This window comes from Python bivittatus, unplaced genomic scaffold (genome assembly GCF_059951505.1).
Source record: "Python bivittatus isolate LINGU-HERP-01145 unplaced genomic scaffold, Pbiv_v1 ctg000440_np1212, whole genome shotgun sequence".
NCBI lineage: Eukaryota > Metazoa > Chordata > Lepidosauria > Squamata > Pythonidae > Python > Python bivittatus.
Window position 1 is genome coordinate 984,917 of NW_028277063.1, and position 16,934 is coordinate 1,001,850.

Here is a 16,934-nt window from a genome sequence, read left to right on the forward strand (position 1 = left end):
TTCCTTTTCTCCAGCCACATGCCTCATTGCTCTTTAATATAATTAAAAAGCTACTTTGCAGAAGCTCCCACCCCCACCCCACCCGCACCCTGTCGAATGTGTAGGAAATATACACATTACTAGTGCAAGAAGCCATAGCTGGCTGTACAAATAGACATCTTCTTTTCTTCTTTTACATGTTCAACAAGATAAACAAGAAAATATAAAATTGCTGCATAAAAGACCCCTCAAATTTAACAAAACTTTATAACCTGAACTAGATACTGGCAGAAATTGATTTCAAGGATATGTACTGGGATTTGAGAGTTACCAGATGCACAACATCAGTCAATGATCAGAAGGCACTTACTGAAGATGAATGATTACTTGAATTTAATGGCTGAGAAACTAGAATCTTCTCCCTTCAACCACCACCCAGTTTTAAGATCTGGCTACTTTAGGGATAGGTTGAGGGGTGACTCTTTACAGAACAAAATACTTTGCTTGTATAAGCCAGCATAGTGGGTGTGAGGATGCTGTTAGCATACTTCCTCCAAATGCAATGTTTTACATTGGATGGGCAACCTTTTGAGGGCTGGGGCCTAGGTTTGTGTGGGTGCCTCATGACCACAGTGGAGTGATGATACAAATGTGGGTGAGATCAGAAGTTCTCACGTTGGGTGAGTAAGTCGTGGGTTCTTTTTAGGCCTATTACAGAATGTTTCCAGACTTTAAAATGCATGAGTCCAATTTCTGACAGCTGTGGCCAGAGATGATGCCAGGAGCTACAAAAAAACAGAAACCCAACAACTTGGGATTGTGCACAGCATTGCACCCATAAATTATTTTTTAAAATTGGCTTTCCTCCTCCTCCTCCTCCTCCTCTTACCAAGAATCACTACTGCAAGATTAGTTCCACAATTTTCACGTGGTATTCATTCAACATGTGAGAATCAGTGTGCATGTTTTTACCCCAGCTTTCCCCTGCTGGTTAGAGATGGTCAGAGTTGCATTCTTAAATATCCATCAACCTGCAAAATGGCCTTTTGGTGTAACATGGGGAAAGAACGCAAACAAGCACCTCTTAAAATTAATGTCTAGCTTTTTCCTGTGCAGTATCGGTAGCAGAAGAGTAGCAGTTGGATTGGGCTGTAGAAGGGAGACAGGTTTTTTTTCTAATATCTGTTTTCTTCAACACTTTTAGGTGAAGAAATCATTCTGCCACCAATAGGTCTAATGTGTCACATTTATCTTTTTTTCCACTTCCTGACTTGGTCTCATACAGGATACACAGGGCGGGGAAATAAACTGTGATGTGGGCTTTTTGGTTTCCGTTTGATGCTTGTAAAAGAAGCTCTGATAACAGTAATTTCAAATAAATTGTAATTTACCTCACTTTTAATTTAGTGTCCCCCTGTGCTTAGTGTTCAAAACTGCCTGAATGTGTGTAATCATCCTGCATCTGTGGTGTTGTTCTAGAGGCCCTGATTGTTGTCATCCAAGCCGTTAGTATGATTTATTAATGGAGACTTACATCAGGTAAAGAAGCAGATCATTAGAGCAGGGTTCCTCAACCTTGGCAACTTTAAGACAGGTGGACTTCAACCAGTAAGACTGGCTGGGGAATTCTGGGAGTTGAAGTTCACCTGTCTTAAAGTTGCCAAGGTTGAGGAACCCTGCCCTAGAGAATCGCCGTCATCCTGTCATTTGTCTGACTCCCACCACCCAAACCAATTTTGTGCAGGAAACTTTGAGTAAGTTCTGCTAAATGTTAGAGGTTTCATTTTCCTCATTTTCAGTCTGGCTGTATTAATATTGAATTCTGACACATGAAAAGTGGGTTGCTGCAAGTTTCCTTTCCCCATTCATAAAAACTGAATGATTTGATACCCATCTTTTCATGTTCTCGTTTTGCATAATCTCTTCCATGGTAGAAACAGCAAGATCTTATTCCATTTTTTGCCTAAATGTGGTCTTTAGTTAGCTTATTGTGAACCATGCTTTTAAAAGGAATGGGTGAAGCCAGGAAAAAAAAAACCTAAATGGAATGGTAATTAAATTTCATTAAAATTAAATACAGTTACTCTGATTATTTATGTAATAATTATCATATTTCTGTCATGCTAAAAATAACAATTGGGTAACAATGTTTAGAGGTGTCTTGGGACCACTCCTAAACGTCTATACTGTAAAAAGACAAGAAATAGAAGTTTGAGACCATCCGTGACCTAGACTAAACCTAGCCTTAACTGCTATGTTTAGTCCACTACATAAGCACTCTGCTGAAGCAGAATTGTAGGAATCAAAAAAGGCCCCAGGATTTTTTTATAGACTTTATTAAAATTCTACACATAAAATAAACATGAAAAAAGCATAATACAGAAACATAAACCTGCAAGTACAAAACTAAACATCTAACTTAAAAAGCATATTGTCTAACTTAAAAAGCATATAGTCCATTTCTTTCACTTTCCTCATGGATCCATAACCGTTTCTTATTCTTTTATACTGTTGTAATCACTATTTAAATTTTCTGTATTCTCCCCTTATTGAATCTATAAAATCCTTTATCATCAAGCTATTTTATCTCTACTTTTGTAATATAATTCATAAATGGACGCCAGTCTTTAATAAAAGCTTCTATAGATTTCTCTCTTATTAGACATGTCAGTTTTGCCACCTCTGCCAAATCCATAACTTTAAATATCCAATCTTTAACATTTGGAGCTTTTTTATTTTTCCATTTCTGCGCATATAATAATCTTGCTGCAGTGATCATATACAACCATAAGACGCTGGGCTTTTTACTCAGTTCTTCTTCCACAAACCCTAATCAGTAAAGTTCTGATTTCATCTGAAAAGAGATTCCTATTATTTTCATCAGCGTCCTGTGGATCACTGACCAAAAGTGTTTGGCCACTTCATAAGTCCGCCACATACGATAATAGGCTCCATCCTCTTTTCCATATTCCCAACATTTATTTGAAACATTGTTATACATTTCTGATACTTTCACAGGTGTCAAATGCCATCTATACATCATTTTATAAAAAATTTCTCTAAAATTATTGCACAGAGTAAATATAATACTTTTAGTCTACATTTTTCCCCAAATATCCACGCCAATACTATGCCCAGAATTTAGCACCCATCTAATGTTACATTTTTAAACTTGTTCAGCTTCTGTATCATATTTTAACAGCAAATTTATAAATTCTTGTGATTACATCTTTGCATAATTCTATTTCAAATTCATTCTTACTCCCTCCTATACCTCCTTGTTTCACATCCTTTTCAAATTGTGCCAAAAAAGCCCAAGGATTTGATGGAAAATGAATTAGATCTTTTTCCCCTCTCTCAGCTGTAGCTAAGGTTTTAAAAATACATGTTTTGCTGTGAGTGATATATTCTTGATACGGCATTTTTCGAAAGATTCTTAAAATATATTTGCAGGGATTTAATGCATTATTTTGGAGGTTCACTTGGGAAAACAACTTCCCTTGGTCTTTTTTTTTTTTTAATTGCAAAAGCTACAATTGTTTTTTAGGTGATTTTAATTTTCCAGGTTTAAGTTTCTGACATAAAGTGTACCTTACTTTTTGAATCAATCAAAGACAGATCTTGTCTGCTGAAAATTAGTTTGCATGGGCTATCTTGGAATCAATGTATTTTCCATCCTTTATAAGTTATAGAATGCTAGGGTCCAACTACCTTGGAAAGTACAAATTTCCCCTCCTGCTGTGAGGGTTTAGAAAGGGTTGGAATACAAATCCAAACTGGTCTTTATGATCATGCTGAATTAACATCAGGGGAGGATCAAACCTTGAAATGAGCAAGGAAATATTTTGGTTGCAAACCCGGGTAGAGTATATTTTCTAGATCAGTTAATTGGGTCAAGTTACAAATCATTGTTGTTTGAAGACTTGCAAGCCAAGTAGTAGTTCATTTCCCCAAAAGTACAAGGAAGCAATAAAAATACCTTTTAATATCTAGTTATGTGCAGCCAGTGCATATTCTCCTTATCAATAAAATATCAAATATGCCTTTAATAGCTAGTTACAAAATTAGATGTCCGAGAGTATAGGGAGACAATAGATGTAGAATTTGTAGAACAATGCAGTGGGGTGCTGTGTGGCTTCCTTATGGACTGACAAATTATTTCACATTGATCTTGTTCTGAACAATTTGGTTTTTCTAAATGTGGATTTTTCTGAGTTACATAGGACAGATAGGGAAACAAAAAGGAGGACAATGAAAAGGGATATGGTGAAGGGCTAAGCAGTGATCAAGATTAAATTTGAAAAAGCATTCCCAGGAACCATACACCTGTTGTAACAGGCTGCAGACAGGTGTTGTGCTCCCATCCCTTTAGAAGCACCTCTTCCAAACATTGCACAGTTCTAATATTGCACGCTGCTTTGATTGCAGCAGCAACAGCAAAAATGATTGCTACGTGCACAGAGGATATCCATTCTCCATCATTTGTTTAGGGCAATCTGAAAGCTAACCTCTCTTTCTATATGTGTAAAAGCATTCTATACTATATATCTAGGATTAGTTTTGTTCGGTACGTAAGTAATGCGTTGTTTTGTGTTTTTTCTAGCTTTTCCAGATAGATCTACAGCAATTAAACGAGAGCTTATAGGAAAAAACCCGGGGCATGCTCTAAAATAAGCAGTACCATGAATATCCAAAAGCTTCTTGTTTGAACAAACACTGAATTTTACCCTCTTGGGCAGCCTGTTTATATCATGGATTTCACATTGCTCCACGTTGTAACAAGGCACCCCTGTGTGGCTGCTGAGGGGCATAATCCAAGCAGTAGGGGCCCCCCAGGAAGGGGCCACATTCTAAATGATACTGAAAATCAAGACGCCCATGATCAAAGTAACAGACCTCACTATGAGGTTTCCCAGACCTGGGAACTCGGTCACATGACCCTAGAAGATCATCATCATAACGGTTGTCTTCATCCCAGACTTCTATTTTGAGCCGACTGGCCTCTCCCAAGTTCTGGACATGCCCCAGATCCAAGTGGGTCATCCATATTGGGTTGTCATTATTCAACACAGTGGATGTCTGGCTCTGAATTCCATGGAAGTATACCTTGACGTAGGCATCTGTCCTTGTGAAATGGTCTCCATAGAGATCATGGGCACGTTGAATTGTCACCGTCAGCTTGCTCTGGCCTCGCTCCCGGGAGCAACACATGGTGTTAGTAGCGCTGTCACTGTGACACATGCAGGAGCAGGGATCTCGAACGCTGCGTTGGGTGCCAGGAGGACAAGGCTGGGTGCAGTTCCTCCAAAGGGCCCTGTCTTTGACATACTTGCTCACTGCCTGCCGCAAACCTTCCCGCTTTGGGTCACCCTTAGGCACCAAAATATGGATGGGCTGCAGGGAGTAAGACAGGAGGGCAGGCATAAACTTGAGGCCTTCCAACCACTCCTTGTAAGCATCGGTGTTCTGACTGGTGTCCGGATCATTGGAAAAAAGCAAGTCGGTGTGTTTGTCCCCTCCCACAACCTCAGTATGACGCTCCTTGTAGGTCTGGTGGAAGCTGCCTTTAAAACTCTTTCTCTTTTTCAGCTCTTCACATATACTGTAGGCTGCATTGGCACTTGCTTTGCCAATTCTGGCTGAGGCCTCCATGTTTAGACAGTCTTTGACTTCATCAGCAGTCGCTCCATCCAATGCTGCCTCGCAGACCCGCAGTGCTGTCACATCCCTCACACGGCCCCCCAAGTGAAGATGACTGATGAAATGGGTCCCATAGGTTCCAATGAGCTGGTGATATTCCAACTGGGAGTCAGGTTTGTATTTGGCAGGGAGACCATTCAGGGCACGCTTGAAATGCTTGGTGAGGGTATGTTGGCTGATACGGAAGCTACAAAGGAGGCAGAATACAGATAGTGTGACAGAACTAAGGGGGCTTTTTATCAAATTATAAAGGACTTTGATTTTGGATAAGCCTGTAAGGGCAGCAATCTTGCAGAACTGGTGACTAGTTAGATACTGAGATGTTCCCCATAACTGCCATCAAGAGTTAAACTGGCTAGAAAGAAGGTGGTTCCACTTCTAGAGAATTTTTCTAACAACCAGAGAAAGATATGTCCTCCATATGTTTGCCAAGTCCTTAAAACAAGAGACCTTCACATCTTGTACCTTTTAATTCCATACATGACTTCTGTTCAGCCTGGACAGACAAATATCTCCTGTTTGTGCTCAATCATATATTACTCAGTTAGATGATCCCAGCTGTATTATCTGGGGAGGATGCCTTCACATGATCAATCGTTCATTGATCCTTTGTGATGTATTTCTTCTGGGGTTTGGACTGGTTTGTGATCATCTATAAAGTTTTATTCCAATTTGGCAGAATTAGAATTGGTTGGCAAGCTGGCACAGTGGTGAAGGTGTTGGACTAGGTGCAGGAAGACCCATGTTCTAATCTACCTTCAGCCATGGAAGCCCACTGGATGACTTTGAGCCAGTCCCCCTCTCTCTCAGCCCTACCAACCTCACAGGATTGCTGTTGGGGGAAAAAATAGGCCTTGTACCATCTCAAATATAAGCACATGTCAAATAAAAGTGCCAGTGCTAAGTGCTACCAGGGGCTAGTGAGAGATGTGAATTCAAATGGATCTCAATCAAGATCCACCAAGAAACCTATTTGAACCAATGCATGAGTTTGCCTTTCTTCTGCTTTCTCTTTTAGCCTTTTTACTTTTTGTACGGAAGGTGTATTACTATCTTTTTAAAGCTGCTCTGTGTTGTACGAAGAGTAGCATAAAAAGTGTTTTCAATAAATCAGTGGGAGCCAGCACTACAATGGAATTCTGCTGTTGAGAGAGAGGAAAATACTGTTGACTCCGTTTTTCACTTCTGATGGGAATAATGACTTATCTCATTTGACTACTGGTAGGACAAATTATGTTATTAATTGTTACTAATTACCATCCAGGCCTTTCCAGTAGTAATGTATGGCTGTGAGAGCTGGACCATAAAGAAGGCTGAGCACCGAAGAATTGATGCCTTTGAACTGTGGTGCTGGAGAAGACTCTTGAGAGTCCCCTGGACTGCTAGGAGGTCAAACCAGTCAATCTTAAAGGAAATCAACCATGATTGCTCATTGGAAGGATCGATAATGAAGCTCAAGCTCAGATACTTTGGTCACCTAATGCGAAGAGAGGACTCTTTGGAAAAGACCCTGATGCTGGGAAAGATTGAAGGCAAAAGGAGAAGAGGACGGCAGAGGATGAGATGGTTAGATAGCATCACTGAAGCAATGAGCATGAAACTGAGCAAACTCAGGGAGGCAGTGAAGGACCGGAAGGCCTGGCGCAGTATGGTTCATGGGGTCACGGAGAGTCGGACACGACTTAACGACTAAACAACAACAACAAAACCATCCAGGCCTTAAGCAGGTGGAAACATCTGGCTGAGTCAAGCCTGGTTAATATTTGAATAGGAATTCCAGAGCTGTTGGTTAGATTAAGGAATTGGAAAACCATCTTGGAAGGCAGCAGTGACAAAATTGAAATACTGCCCCCCAAAATTGCACAGATGCAGTCACCAGGAGTCAATCTTGACTCCGAGGTATCTTTAGCTTTACAAACTATCATCACCCTGCTTGTCATCTCCCCACTCCACATGTTACATCCATATTACATAAATAAGGTTTCCAGCACTCCTGTAAGATTTCTCATAAATGAGGCATACTTGAATCTGAGTGAGAGCTGGATACCTGTCAGACAAGAAACCTGGACTTGGACACTCATTCATTTGCCCTTCCCCACAAGATACCCTCAAAACATCTAACACACAAAAGGATGATTGTATTAAATCCCCAGCCCTTGTACCTCCCCCATGCCTCCTTCACCTGTAATAAGAGCAGGAGATCTCGTGACCTGCAAACGTATACTTGTCTTGGTTACCCTTCTCCATGGTGAAGTCAGCTAACTTGGAGTGGGTTCCAGCCAAAGACAGTTGGACCTGATTCTGAGGTTTCGCCTCTACGTCCAGTCCAACCTTCCAGTCATTTTTCACATCGGCTGCTGCTGCCTGAACCACACCGATGCCAGAGCTCTGTAGGGAAGTGTGGATCTTCCTCTGACACGCAGCTTTAGCTACCCAGTCAGTGGCTGCCAAGGGAAGTCTCTGGAGAGGCCTCCCCTCCAGAAGAGGGTTCCGGCACAGGGTGCAGGTGCCATCAGCGTTCTGCCATTTACTCAGATCCAACACCTTGGCCTCCTTCCTCTCCAGTGTGGTGATGTCAAAGCCTTCTCCAGCCAAGCCGTAACCAGGCACAAAGTCTTTTTGCTCCTCACATTCATCGGCTGTGCTGATCTGGCACTGGGGAGAGACTCCAGTCAAGAAAAGGAGGAGGAAGGGAAGCTGAAGGGTGAAGGCAGCAAAGATGGGCTTTGCCCCCAGCATGGTTGATCCTACATGGGAAGGAAAAAGGGACTGTGAATTCCAAAGGAGAAGCTGCATTAAAAACTAGATTTCAAAGTGGAGCTGCATTCATCAGTTATTACACTGGGTGAAAAAGACATGATACAATTAGTGTAAGTATTTTTTTCCCCGATGCATGATGTAGGAATGGCCACTCTTTTTGAAAGGGATCAGAGAAATTCTTAAGAATTATTAGGTGTCTAGGTTCAACCAAATGCACCCAAAACAAGGCATCTAAGGCCAGTCTAGATGTACAAAGTCAAGAGGTTTATCCTGACACCTTTGTTTAGCATCAAATGAATCTCTAGCAGTCTTCCATAAGTTGCTGTTATCCAGATGACTTGGGATCTCAATTTCTAGGAAGCTGAAGATAGCTGGGAGTTCCAGGGCTTGAATTTCCAGCCCATCTGGGTGACAACAGGTTGCTGAAGGCTGGTCTGCTGCTGCTTTTGTAAAGACACTAAGTTTTTGAGAAGGAACAGAAGCACCAAGAGACAGTAAAGTCTGTCATGAATTTACAAACGTGCTTCCCCAACCACTTTTCAACCAGCCAAACAAAATGGTGTTAAATCTGAATTCTCCACATTTGGAAGCATAGGCTTCTGTATGGACTTAAGAACATTTGTAAACTCTTCTAGGCTGTTCTCCTCCTTGCCTTTTTTAATCCAACATATGACTTCAGTATGTTCAGTGTGGGAGAAGAAATTGCGTATCAAGCTTACAAGCAAGAGGACCCGGAGAAGTCAAAACCTTTGGAAATGACATCACTGAACTGAGGACAGGCTTGGAACACTCTGGTTCTCATACAAAGGATGTCTCAGCCAATCAGTCATTGAATGTAAGGGTTGGAGGGAATCTTCAGTGTTGCTCAACCTCAGCAACTTTGAGATGTGTGGATTTCAACTCCCAGAATTCTCCAGCCAGCATGAGGTATTCTGGGAGGTGAAGTCCACAGATCTTAAAGTTGCTGAGGTTGAGAAACATTGATCTAAGTCCAACCCCTTGCTCGGTGTAGGAATCCTCTACTACAGTAATCCTAACAGTTCCAGCCTCCATTTAAACATATTGAGAAAGATGAAGCTTTAAATCAGGGTTTGCAACCTTTCTGCTGCTAAAACATGGAGGCTTTTCTTTCCAACATCCAGCGTGGCAGTCAGAACAGAAACCTGGGCACAGGAGCTGGGATCAACATTTTTATTCTCCTTGATTTTCTTTTTCAGGGAAGGTTTTCCTTTTAAAAGTATTATAGATATCCAAGTATTATAGATATCCAAGGTAAAGAGGCTTTACACGCCAATTTTATTTGCAAATTCTTTGTCATGCGGTCTTTTTATCTATGAAATCTGTGCAGCACCACATCACACACACAGCCAGGTTGCCCTTCCCACTTAAAATCTTTAAAAAGAAACATAAGGGAATCCCTTCACTTCCAATGTATGGGGGTGAAGTAAACAACTAGACCTGCACAGGAACACAGTTAAGGGAAGAATGAGCACTGGCTGCAAAATTGTGGCATGAAAATGTGAGGTGATCCATAAAATATTCTAATGTTCATAAGCATGACTGAAAGATCTTGCTAATGCAAATTCATTTCCTTTCCATTTCTAGATGCATTTCTTTTGCCTTGGAATAATATTTGAGAAGGGTTGATGATTGTGGCTTTGGAGTGCCAACTGATCTTTCCATACTTATTAATTGAACGTACATCCTGCCTTTCATTCAGGAGCTGAATGTGACATATGTAGGGCTTCCTTCTCCTATTTTTCTGCAGAACAGCCCTGCAGGGTAGGTTGGGCTGAGAGAGAATGATTGGCCCTCTATCACCCAAGTTAAGGCTCCATGGCTGAGGCTGGACTAGAACCCCCTTCCTAATCCAACATCTTAACCACTGCAGTATGGCAGGTCTCAGCCTGGCCAGGAAAGAAAGCCTGTTTTACATGCAGAAATCAGCAGGTGAAAGGGGCATCTTCACACCGGGAGCTCAGGAATCACCCCATAATTGCCCCAGATCAACCTGCTGTTCAAGGCACAGCTACAGGGACCTAACCAAAGAGTTCAGTCTGACAGCTGAGAGAGGATGCTGGTTAAAACTGATCAGGATTCCCAAACTGGTTTCTGCCCATCTCAGTTAGAGCAAAAATAGAATAACTGAACCGTTCTGCTCCCTGCAATTTTACTTCCATATTTCTTCCCTCCCCCCCCGGGTCTAAACACAGACATCCCTCCACAAATACATACCTTTAGCAGTAGCAGGAGAAACGTGTGTACATGCACCCTCTGAAGTCTATCTGCCAGTGACAGGATGTCACAGCGGAGAAAAGTGAAAAAGAAACTCAGCTCAATTATGACGCAGTGCTTGTTCAAAAGGTGAAAAGCAGAGCAGGGATATGGCTCTGAGGTTTGTACACAACCTAACACGGACGAGATCATCAAAATTCACCCCCCCCCATTTGTATTTTGCTCACCGATTGACATTTATTCATTTTTCCTTCAAAGAAATGAGATTACACATTTTCCGCTCCCCACTTGATACAACAAAGCAGGTTGGGCAGGCTGAGAAAAGGGGTTTGCATCATGGCCTGGGAATTTGGACTTGGGTTTTTTTTCTTTTTTTGAAGCCTGGTCTGAGCATACTTTAATTTTGTGTCTCACTGGCACTAAGGCTTGGCCTGAGCCACATTACACAAACCTGTTTCAGAAAGATAACCTAAGCCACACATCAAGGGCTGAAAGCAAAGAGGTTAGCAGGATATGGTCGAAAAATTCAAGATGGCGGCCACCATGCTGTGATTGAAATTCCACCTGTTTTTGCACATAAAAAGTAGATGGAGTTTTGATCACACTGTTGTAGCCACCATCTTGACTTTTTGGACCAGGTCTCGTGGACACCACTGGCCAAAAGAATAGTCTTCCGCTTTCCAAAATCATTGCTGCTATCTGATCTGGGGCAATTTGCGCTCTATAGCAAAAGGAAGAGTAGGCTTATAGAGTTAATACCTGCAGCTTGGTTAGGGAAATGCTGTAAATACACTTTGCATTTGCTCAGAGGGTTAGGGTTAGTTTTTTATCTGCTTCCTCGGTTTCCCATCAGAAGTCACACCATAAAAGATTATATCTCCACTCAACACTGTGTCATAGCAAGTGCTGGCTTTAGACTTAGTGAGGCCTTAAGCCGGTGTTTCTCAACCTTGGCAACTTGAAGATGTGTGGACTTCAACTCCCAGAATTCCCCAGCCAGCCATGCTGGCTGAGAATTCTGGGAGTTAAAGTCGACATATCTTCAAGTTGCCAAGGTTGAGAAACACTGCCTTAAGCTATATAAAGCTTAGAGGCCCGTTGTTAAAAAGTTGCACCAGAAGGTCTCACTAAAAATAAAACAGGACCTTGGATCCTGTTTTTCAAAAAAATTGAAAACATATATATGAAAACATATTTAAAGTGAAAAATACAAATTATTTTCAAATGAATGCATTTGCTGATTACCTATTTATCATCTGGCTGGCTTGATCTGTCTCACAGATTATAATATAGTATACCCTGGAAACAATACTTCAATGTAAAATAATACAAAATGCTGACAAAATAAGTAATCAGGATCATTTTTATTAATACAAGTAATAATGAACTCATTTGCAAAGTCAGAAAACTGATATTCTGAAATTTTGTGCGGCCCTGCGAATTGTGAGGCCCAAACTGTAGCTTGTTTAGCTTATGCCTAAATCCAGCACTGGTCACAGTGTCTGTAAGGAATGATACCTGTTACAGGTAGTCCTTCACTTATGACCACAATAGGGGCCGGAAAATTCATAGTTAAGCAGTATGGTCATTAAGCAAAGCATCACATAACCACACCTGATTTTACAACCTTTTTTGCCACAGTTGTTAAGCAAAACACACAGTTCCCCGTTGACTTTGCTTATTGGAAGTCGGCTGGGAAGGTCGCAAATAGTGATCATGTGACCGCGGAACACTGCAACTGTCATAAATACATGCCAGATGCCAAGTGCCTGATTTTTTATCATGTGACCGCAGGGATGCTGTGACAGTCATAAGTGCAAGGACCGGTCGTCACTTTTTTCAGTGCTGTTGTAACTTCGAACCGTCACTAAACGAATGGTTGTAAGTGAAGGACTACCTGTAGTTAATCCTTTTAATTGGATTTGCCCAGGATTAAACTTCGGCAGAGCTACCATATCTGGGCTGCAAATTTACAATGACCAGCCGATGGCAGCAGAGAGATAAGGACTCATATGGAGTTTCACAGCCCAATACAGAAGCCCTACATCTGGGTCATTCTAAATGCAAAGCAGGTGTTGTACAATAAGGGTGAAAAATGGAGTCAGATGTTTTGGCCAGTTTCTGCACTGGGGGAGGACTAGGATTTTTAAGACACAAAGTGGGTGCTTTAAGTTTTGCAGGTGTTTAAGGCACCCATTTCTTCTCTTAAAACACTTGAAATTCAATTCTACACACTTTTGGGGTGTGGCCCTTGATGGGCCACGCAAAGTCCTGGGCAGCCCTTGGGTTCATGGGAATTGGGTGTCTTGGCTCTGCAATTTAGGCACACGCAGGTCAGGAAGGCAACCATCACAACTGCTTTTTGTCATGGTATCTTCCACCTAGAGCAGCATTTCTCAACCTTGGCCACTTTAAGATGGATGGCTGGGGAATTCTGGGAGTTGAGGTCCACCCATCTTAAAGTGGCCAAGGTTGAGAAACCCTGACCTAGAGGAACCTTCCATAACGAACTGCTTTCTAACTCTTTTTGACGAGCTGCCATTATTTTCTGTGGCGACTAAGGCTGATTGGCATTGCAGTTTGCAGCACCTGGAAGCTACTGGGATGGTGAAACCTGGTTTAGCATGGAGCTTAGTCTGGGGGGCCACAAATCTCATCCAGAAGTTGTTGCCTTTCCAACAGACAATAGGTGTCTGTCTTTGTTACACACTAAGCAAAAATTCAAAATGGAACCCTATTCCTGTACGGGGAGAACCCAGAAGATTCAGTGTATAAATCCTGTGTGTTATGACCAGATTCTGTCCCAGAGAAAACATTTCTTTCTCCCTCCCTCCCTCCCTCCCTTCCTCCCTCCCTCCCTCCCTCCCTCCTTTCTTTCTTTCTTTCTTTCTTTCTTTCTTTCTTTCTTTCTTTCTTTCTTTCTTTCTTTCTTTCTTTCTTTCTTTCTTTCTTTCTTTCTTTCTTTCTGTAATCTGTGGTTCCCTAGATGTTGCTGGACTACAAGTCCCATCTGCCTTTGCCAATGTCCACCATGGCTAAATCCTGTGTGTTATGACCAGATTCTGTCCCAGAGAAAACATTTCTCCCTCCCTCCCTCCTTCCTTCCTTCCTTTCTATAATCTGTGGTTCCCTAGATGTTGCTGGACTACAAGTTCCATCTGCCTTTGCCAATGTCCACCATGGCTGAGAACTATAGTTTGACACTTATCAGGAGGGCCACAGGTGTGCCCCCCCCATGAACTAGCCAAGCCAATGTTCTGCTGCTCCTTGGCAGCTTTACCTGTTGAATTTCTGCCAGTTTTGTGCCTCTAGGACCACCTTCTTCAGCCCAATGCTTTCCCTAAGAGTCACGAACCAGCATAGCCGTTGGATTTCAGGTCTGACATGTTTAGCAAACAGCATGGCAGTTTGAAAAAGGATGTCTGAGGATAAAAACAGACTCTTTTATGTTTATCCCTAGTTCCCACGGCTGCCCAGGGAGATGCTTGGCATGGCAGACTGCTCTCGTGGCTCCAGCTGCAGAATTTCAGGAATGGCAGTGGACCATGGGTTCTTTGTTGCCTCAGCACAGGTGAAAGGTGCACCGATCTGCTCTAGCAGGATTGGGGAAAAGCACCATAATTGCCAGAGCAATGAGCAGACAGAGATTGGCTGGGGGGGTTCAGCTGAGGGGAAGTAAAAGCTCATAAGAAAGAGCATCTGGACTGGGGGGGGGCAAAAAAAATCAAGATGGTGGCCGTGACCGAAGCCCCACACCTTTTTATACACCTTGCACTTTTTAACAAGCATTTTACATGCAATGCATATAAAAAAGAGGTGGCTTTGATCACATGGTTGTGGCTGCCATATTGACATTTTTGACCCCCCCCCCACAACCCCAAGCAGATGGCCCTGCCCCAAGAAGGTCATCTGTGTAGGTCCAAAGGGAGGAAAAGGGCCGCTAATGTCTCTCTTTGCAAAGGCCCAGTTCGGCATAGTTACATCCCCCAGCAACCCCCTTGTCAAATCCCACTGCTGCAGGTCAGACGGGGCACTTCCGAGGGAGAAACAGGAGAGACCAGGATGCCCTTCTGACACCAGGCGGGTTGGACAACAGTTCCCAGTTGGCTGCCGTGCCTGGGAATTCTGGGAGGGCACCTAGTTGTGGAAAGATGGATGAGGCATCTTTTTGATAGCAAAACAAAGTCATGGGTAGACCTTACAAGAATACAGTTCTCAACTTCTGTGACCGAAGTGTCATTTTCTCCTCCTTCCCATGTCTTACACAGGTTTCTTCCACTTGGAAGTCCAAAACTTCTCTGCTTTTATGTTTCTCACCGTTTCATGCTTTGGTCTGTTTTACAGGAAATGTTGTGGGTGGGTTGAACTCTAATGTGGTCGGCATGGGATCTATGTGACACTTGTGGGGGGGTTTAGAAGGGGGGAACTTTGAATCAGTTGCAATGACGCACTTCTCTTTGAACTGAACATCTCCTCTTGCACTTGCGATTGGAGCACAATGCATGGAAAAAACAACCAGAGCTTCAAGTGTACCGCTGCGGCTGCCATCTTGACTCTTGGGACCAGTGTTTCCCAGCCTTGGGAACTTTAAAATGTGTGGACTTCAACTCCCAGAATTCCCCAACCAGCATGGCTGGTTGGGGAATTCTGGGAGTTGAAGTCCACACATCTTAAAATTGCCAAGGTTGAGGAACACTGCTTTGGACCATAATCTGCAGACATCCATGTTCAGAACTAACTTGCTTCCAAAAATCCAACTTGCTTCCACATCTGTTCGTCATCCAGCTTGCTTGTGTGAAATGGCTGAGCGCACAAAACCCCAACTGTAGGGTAACTTGCCAATAGAGGCTTATGTCAAATGGATCGCTGGAGCATCACCACATGAATGGTCTGACCCCTGGCCACCAAACAGATTTCACAAGGAAACCTCAGCATGAGTTCAGTTCCACCAAATTTTATAGGGTAAAATATACATATTTTCCCTCTTAGCCTTGCTTCATTAATATTCCATATCTATATCAGCCAGAATGGGAAGTTTCAAACACTCTACCCTGCCCAAAAAAGAGCTCTTCTAAAAATGAATGCCCTTATTTTGTTCTCATTTTGCATAAGCTGGGCAATTTATTCTATAAGCACAGTCTTCCCCAGTTTGGAGGTTTTGCTATTGTTCTGACCCTGCAATGTAGGATTATGGGATTTGTAGTCTGACACACCTAGAAGGCACCATAGTGAAAGCAGACTGATTTAAGGCTAGTGGTAAATGTGTTCAAAGAACAAATAGGAGCTTTACTCCTCTGGGGGGGGGGGGTGTCTGTGTCTGTGTATGTAATTTGTATCCTGCCCCAGGGAACATACATAGCATTCCCTCCTCTTATTTGTCCCCATAACAGCATCCCTGCAAGGTAGTTTGGGACAAGAGAGAGGGACTGTCAGGGGATGGATCTGAACCTCTGCCAGTCCAGCACTTCCATCATTCCCCCACACTGGCTGTCAAATAAACACTAGTTCTAAAAACTAATTCTCTTATATGCCACAGCTTTATAACTTGGCACATCTGTGGAATTTCAGTTAAGATTAATTCCAGCAACTTCTTCCAATAACTGCATGCTTTCTAAGCTAGTTCTACTTGTTAAAATAGTGACTGTGCCAATCTTGGTGCTCTAAGATTGGGGGTTGGTGTGGATGTCCTCATGGATGCATTTCCTAATCTGTGATTCTTGATCATTATTTATTATTTATTTGTGTATTTGTATGGCTGCCCATCTCAGCAAGTGACTCTGGGCAGTGAACAATCTTAAAATAAATTAAAAGCAAATTTCCATCATAAATACAAAAATTAGATTTTTGTGAATGAGTTGTCTATCAAGGTAAGTTGCCTGGGACATCCAATGAATGTTTCCTTCCTTTTCTTCTGGAGAGTGTGATAATGGCCCTCTGGATGATAAGGAGGATACTGTGGGGAGGTTGTGCCCCATAACACCCCAGTTGTGGAATCTGCTAATTCAAAAGTCTGAAGTCAGAGGTGTCCTGATTGTATCAAAATATGCAAGATGATAGGTGTGGGCGTCACAGTAGAAGCTTCGCCCCTGTTGCAAATGCCAAAAGTAGACTGGAAAAGATGTGTGGCTAAAGGATCAGAAGTGAATTTGGATTCTGAGATAATCCATATTATATCTGGAGTTCCGTCTGCAGATCTGTGTTGAAGAGAAAAGTACTGAACGTTGAAAATGACTTGGTATTTTGTTTAGCATCCCAAATCT

At 42.4% G+C, this 16,934-nt stretch overlaps 1 protein-coding gene across 1 annotated transcript; it reads right to left on the minus strand.

The window, feature by feature from the left end:
- Nucleotides 1-1,951: 1,951 nt before the first annotated feature.
- LOC103059195 (perforin-1-like) lies at nucleotides 1,952-10,745 on the minus strand. Its single transcript, XM_007434073.3, has 3 exons — nucleotides 10,675-10,745; nucleotides 7,862-8,426; nucleotides 1,952-5,866 (listed from the first exon to the last, which is right to left on the minus strand). Exons 2-3 carry the CDS (start codon nucleotides 8,416-8,418, stop codon nucleotides 4,738-4,740), a joined length of 1,686 nt encoding a protein of 561 aa, XP_007434135.1. The 5' UTR covers nucleotides 8,419-8,426; nucleotides 10,675-10,745; the 3' UTR covers nucleotides 1,952-4,737.
- Between the last annotated feature and the right edge of the window lie 6,189 nt (nucleotides 10,746-16,934).

What these genes read in the sequence shown, in the direction of transcription:
- LOC103059195 (XM_007434073.3), bottom strand. Translation starts at nt 8,418, where the DNA reads ATGCTGGGGGCAAAGCCCATCTTTGCTGCCTTCACCCTTCAGCTTCCC. An exon ending in ATCTCCTGCTCTTATTACAG is followed by an intron (nt 5,867 to 7,861) that starts GTGAAGGAGGCA and finishes CCTCCTTTGTAG; the next exon opens with CTTCCGTATCAGCCAACATA.